At 47.6% G+C, this 6000-nt stretch overlaps 1 protein-coding gene across 2 annotated transcripts in view; it reads right to left on the reverse strand.

Moving 5' to 3' along the window:
• LOC147734740 (aldo-keto reductase family 1 member B1-like) overlaps positions 1-1495 on the reverse strand; it is a 293902-nt gene extending 292407 nt beyond the window's left edge. Inside the window, exon 1 of one of the 2 annotated variants that reach the window (XM_086953025.1) lies at positions 1266-1495. In XM_086953025.1, coding sequence (XP_086809151.1) covers positions 1266-1331 — 66 coding nt within the window. In that variant the 5' untranslated portion in view covers positions 1332-1495. The remainder of the gene's footprint in view (positions 1-1265) is intronic. The other variant, XM_086953026.1, reaches the window with a different exon arrangement.
• Positions 1496-6000: the final 4505 nt, after the last annotated feature.

Genomic DNA, 6000 nt, shown 5'->3' on the forward strand with positions numbered 1-6000 from the left:
GGAAACCAGGGCCAATCTCCTCATTAGTTGTCTAGCAACTCCATCAGGCATCAGCCATGTTGCTCAGGTCTCAACATTCGGGAAAAACAGTTTAGAATAGATGTATAGGCTATGAGGATAGAAGTAAAAGAAGAATGTATGTAATGTAATGTATAGGCATTTATATAGCGCACTACTTACCCGGAGGGTCCCAAGGCGCTTCGACCGCTGCGAAACCCTTCCTGGCTTCCCTGAGAGATGGTCCCTTAATGGGTATCTCCAGGGTGAGACCAGGCATCCCCGGCGGTCTGGTGGGGCCGTTAGTGAGGATGAGGCAAGCTAATGCCCAGAGTTGCCGAGTGTGATCGCTGATCAGAGTGGGCACCGAGGCGAGAGAATTATCGAGTCCGCTGACCCTGGTCCAGAAACCTGCCGCGCCGGGAATCGAACCCTGGTCCCGGGCCGTCCTCTGCTCTCGGGTCTGCCGCCTCTAACCAGAGAGGGAGTTAAGACACAGCGGGAGACAAGGTGAACTATGCCCAATGTCTAGCTGGGTAGGTGATGGTCACGGGCGTGCACCGGGACCAATCTTCTCTACAGCTATCTAACAGCTCCACCAGGCATCAGCCAAGTTGCTAAAAAAAAGCTTAAAACATGTCACAAGCCTTAGGAATATGACAAACAAAAGATTTTACTATGCGTTTCCAAACTTTTAACAGTTAGGCCTTGATTACTATTACATAATTATTTTGCGATCCTGGCGTGCAAGTGTATGTGCAAAAGAGGCCCGTCGTGCAAGCTGTGTGCACAACTTCTCTGCTGTTCATCCTGACAACAAAAGCAGCGCTGCCCTGTAGTTCTTGTGGTTTTGCACGTAAACTCTGTCACCGAACACAGAGGAAAGACACCAGCCACACTCACACTGGCTAGGACTCGCACTAGCTATGTTAATACATAGCAGCTCACCCGCGTGATGTGCTGTAGAAGGTCAGCCTCTGCGCAATTTATATAAATAAGTCATTATTCAGTGACTTAAATATTAAAGATATATACCAGGTCTTACTTTTCTATCCAGAGAGGTTTTTACACATTAAAAACATATGTATCGGGTCACCCCAGCATTTACACCTTCGGGACTCATTAATTGAATCTCAGTCACTCCGGGCCAGTCGGATTTTGCCAGGCATGTAAAAGTGGAGCCCAGTTGTGTGGACTTTACACATGAGCTGGAAACCCCTTTTGCCACACCGTGTGATCTGCCTGATCCATGCACAAGAACACTTTACCTGCCACGTGCCCAGCCCCAGCGCCGGCATGAGAGCCCCGGTGTTCAGCTTCACGCAGGTGGCCATGACTGCTGGAGGTCGCGAGGCAGCTCTTCTAGCGACGAACTTCTGTCAGAAAGGTGCGCGTGAGATGCAGGAAGCGCGAGCTCTGCAGACTGCAAGCTCCTGTTCTAGCGCGCGAGGGGACACGCCTGAAAGCTCGGTGTACTTAGATGGCCTGAGACTTCTGGGATTCTGATTGGCCAGGCCGATGTAGACCGAACAAGTCTGAAAAAGTAATTATTTTTCCACCCAGTTGTGCCCCGCCCCCCAAAAAACAAATCCTGTTCTTGTCTCTAATGACTAATGCATACTTTAATATATGAATGGCAATTTTGAATCAGATTGGCAGAAAAAAAAGCACAGACAGTCATTGCAGAGTAGAATAAGGACCCCAGGCCCAACTACCATGCCAAAAATGCAGTTGTGCTCTCCCTCAAAACAAACACATTCTTGGCATGGTAGTTGAGCCTCGGGCGCTTATTCGGCTCTGAAATTATTTTTTATGGATTTTCCCTGCTAATCTGATTCAAAGTTGCCTTTTTAGTTTTAAAGTGTACATTCGTCATCAGAGAAATGAATTGCTATTTTTTGGGAAAAGAAATTTAAAAACACATTGTGTCTGATTTATAAAGATAGTGGTAAAACCGGCAACACCGTGATGTACTCCTGTGAACAGGTGCAACATTTCTACTTTCTGAAATTCACAAACATTAGCAGTAGTAGGTTTGGAAAGTAGTGCCAGTCACAGGTTTCCAGGCATACTACTGGCAATGTGATATTTTATAACATTTTAGGACGTTGTACTCCGCTCTGTATATGGTATTGCCACTAGTTCGGTTATACCCGCACAGAGTTCAGGGGTTCCCCAAAAGTGTACAGGGCTCAATGTAATACCCAAAGTGCTATATTAGTGGTAGGGTGTGAGAGCAGGCTTAGCTCTAACACAGAAGAGTGTAACACGTGTATTGCACAACATTGACCAATAATGGACACTTGGCTCAAAAAGGTATTCCACACCAATACTGTACCACCTGCGGCACAGGGCCTGCCAGGTGCAGAGTTCAAAATTGAAGTCCGGCCCTATGCGTTTTAATAGAAACTGGGGGTGCTTGAAGCCACGCTGCTAGCAGGAAAGGTGATTGGTTGCAGGCCAAACTTTGGGGGCTAGGTTAAGCACAATGGGGGTGAGGGGGTTGGGTACAAAGCGGCACCAAATATAGACCACCAGTGGCACAGGGGCAGCGGATGCAGGGTGCAATTTCGGCATTCGGCACCCAATGCTCTTCAATGCGGATTGTGTTCTTGACAAACAGTCTGTAGGCGTTGCACCAGAGGGGGTTGTGGGTGCAGTGGGGCCTTTCAATGTCAGACGTTCTTACCGGAGCCTGTCGCGATCAGGAGGAGTCTCTGTATTCACACTGCAAGTGCCGTCGTGAAGGCCAGAAGAGGTCATCCAATACTGGATTTAAGGTCAGGATCACAGGGGAGACTTAACTGGACAGGTGAGCCACTCAGACTCGGGCCGTGGGGTGCTGAGTGGGCAGGAGTCCCGGTTCCAGTTGGATCCAGAGCCCTTGGAGTAGTCTTCTTCTGAACAGGTCTACTGTCCAAAGGAGATTGGAGTTTTTCTCAAAGGCAGCAGTTCTCCCAGGGTTTCCAGAGGTCGCTGGCTGCAAGACAGGTTGCAGGTATGTTCAAGCTGGACACAGGTTGGTAGGGCTGGGGCGAAGGCAGTCGACGTCTTCAGTCTTCTCTGCAGGATGTCTTCTCCCTTCTTAGGTTGTCTCAGATCTAGACTATTGGGCCCTCATTTATGAAAAGTGACACATCGCTGCGTGAAAACAGCGATGCGTCACTTTTCACTGCGCACTCCTTGCGACACCAATGATGCGTCATATTTAATGTATGACGCATCACGTCGCAAGGACTTACAGATACGTCAGTATTTCTGACGTATCTGTAAGCGCAAAGGTGACGCATTGCTGGAGTGTGTCACAAAAGTGACGCACTCCAGCAATGCGTCCTTTCACATGGGGAAAGCCCCATGTGAAAGGGCTTGCGTCAGTCTTATGCCTGCTGTGAGGCAGGCGCAAGATTTTGACGCAACAGCATCCTAAAAGTGACGCAGTGAAATCTCATAGATTTCACTACGTCACAATTACGAGGCTTTTTGTGGGGGAACACACCCTCTGCATATATTATACCTGACGCAGGTATAATGTGGTGCAGGGGTTTAAAAAGTGATGCATCTACCTAGATGCGTCACTTTTTAAATATGGCGCAACAAGGCACATATTTTACGCCGCTGGTGCGTCACAAAAAGTGACGCACCGGCAGCGCAAAACTGACGCAAGGCCTCATAAATAAGGGCCTAGGTATTTTGGGAGCCTCCTAAATGCTATATTTAGGAGGCATTTTAGGTGAGTAATAGGTAGGGCTAAGGGGCACCTTACCTGGGTTGACTACTCCCACTATTATGCCACCCTCCTGTGGGAGGGGGCATAGATCTAGCCCTGATTGGTGGAGTACCCTCATCTTCAAGATGGAGAGGACTAAAAAGTGTCCTTGATTTTGCCTCCTCCACCTGTGGGGAGGAGTTGGCAAAGGTGGATTACTTTTTCTAATTTTTCCAACCAGTTGTCTTTCTCAAAATGGCAGTGTAAACCATGGGCTGCCATCTGCTGCAAGCCTCAGAGGCTAAGGTTGCATTACAAAGGCAGCAGGCCTTTGATTTTGAGCACTTGCCCATCCTGAGGGAGAAGGTGTGACACCTCTGCCCAGGATGTGCATTGCTCCTGGTCCCAGAGAGCAGAGGCTCCCCACCCAGGGTTCCAGAAATATGTGTGTGTGTGCTAGCCAGTGCCCACACCAGGGTAAGTAGGTCCTGGTTCCAGTGAAGCCATCATGGTGCTGGGGTACTCAAGTGGGTGAGGTTCCCAGCCCATGTACTCCTTATGGCTTCCCTTGTACTTACAACATTTAAGAATGGACTTAAGTATTGTAGGGACATAGCTACTCAGGCCTATATGCCCTCACCTGTGGTATAGTGCACACTGCCTTAGGGCTGGAAAGCCTGCTAGAGGGGTGACTTACCTATACCTATAGGCAGTGCTGGCTGGCATGGCACCCAGGGTGCCAAGTCGACTTTGTCTTTTTTTCTCCCACAAGAGCATGCAAGTTACAAGGGCAGTTACATGCTCCTAGTGAGATGGATCTCATGGCACTATCTTCAGCTCCCAAGCCCTAGGTACTCTGAGTACCATTTACTAGGGACTTACAGGGGCAAACAAATATCAATTGAGAATATGTTTTAGGGAAGAAACACTGGCACAGGGGACCTGGTCGGCAGGGACCCTGTGCACTACAATCAAAACCACATCAAATACCAGTCAAAAAGTGGGGCTAACTATGTGAAAAGAGGCACTTACTCACATAATGCAGATTAGATTGAATACACAAAACATTTCGGCTATGGGAAAGGTCACTTTTCAGTTGGCCTGTTTTCAATCCATGGGTAAAATACTTTTTGTCATACAGAAACCTTTCACTTCCACAAACGTTAGGAGTGTTCTGTTTCGCTTCCGACCCTGGAAACAGATTTACTCCAGTGCTTTGCTGGAGCAAATCTGCAACAAGGTACAATGTGGGTAAAGGCCCTGTAGGAGTTTGTGAAAGCCCACTAACTTACAAGTGGGTGGGCATTCACAAACTCTCAGGGCAAATCAGGGTTGACCACTTGAACTTCACGCTCCTTGGATGGGGGTTACTACTGCATAATTGTGTTAAGTTGTAACATCCAAATATTTAGTAGTAAATGCTGGGTATTCTTTGGTGCATACTTTACAGGCATTCATTTTTAGCCGTGAATTTGGAATGGTGGAGTGTGATGTGTAACAACCGGACTTAAGACCATAACAGCCCTGCAGGTATTTTTATGCATCATTTTGCAGAGCTAGAGAGGGTGGAACTTTGAATTTAATAGTTACCTGGCAATTTCTGTTAAACACAAGAGTGGCTGTTCTGAAACCAAGGACACATAATTAATTCCGTAAGTTTATCTTTACTCATGGGGCTCCTTACACAGTCCTGCAGATAAACCACTTCAGATCTATTTTCTTGCTTGTTAGGGCTCCTTTCTCATCTCACTAAAGGGAAATATAACATATGACTGCTGATGTTTCCTTTCTTGTAAAGGATCCAAACAATGTTCCAGGGGTGCAATTCCACTTTTCAAATTGCTTTTCTGTTCTCCAGAAACTTGACTTCATTGACTGGTTCTTCAATAAACATTGGACGATATAGTCCTTTTTCTTTACTCCTCGAGTCCAAATTTTACACAGAAACCTGCACATTTGCCTCCGCTTCACTCCTGGAAGATATTTTTGGTAGGATTTGTATATAGCGTGAAATAGGCACAAAGAATTCTCGGGCCCGATTCCGATCTCGCTCGGAAAGCCCTCTGTACGACTTAGATCCGGAGGGCTTTCCGTGCAAAACGAGCACGGGAGTCCGGACAAGCGAGTACGATGCTGCCGTAGGCTTACGGACTTGGTTCACTCAAACTCCCATTGAACTCTATGGGAGCTTGTGTACAGACAAGAAAAGGGATGGGTGAGTAAAAGTGTAAACCCTGTGGTGGGCACCCCATGGTGCCCGCCACACTGTACGTGCTTGAATCAGGGGACCCATGGGC

Source organism: Lissotriton vulgaris, chromosome 1_2 (assembly GCF_964263255.1).
Source record: "Lissotriton vulgaris chromosome 1_2, aLisVul1.2, whole genome shotgun sequence".
Classification (NCBI taxonomy): domain Eukaryota; kingdom Metazoa; phylum Chordata; class Amphibia; order Caudata; family Salamandridae; genus Lissotriton; species Lissotriton vulgaris.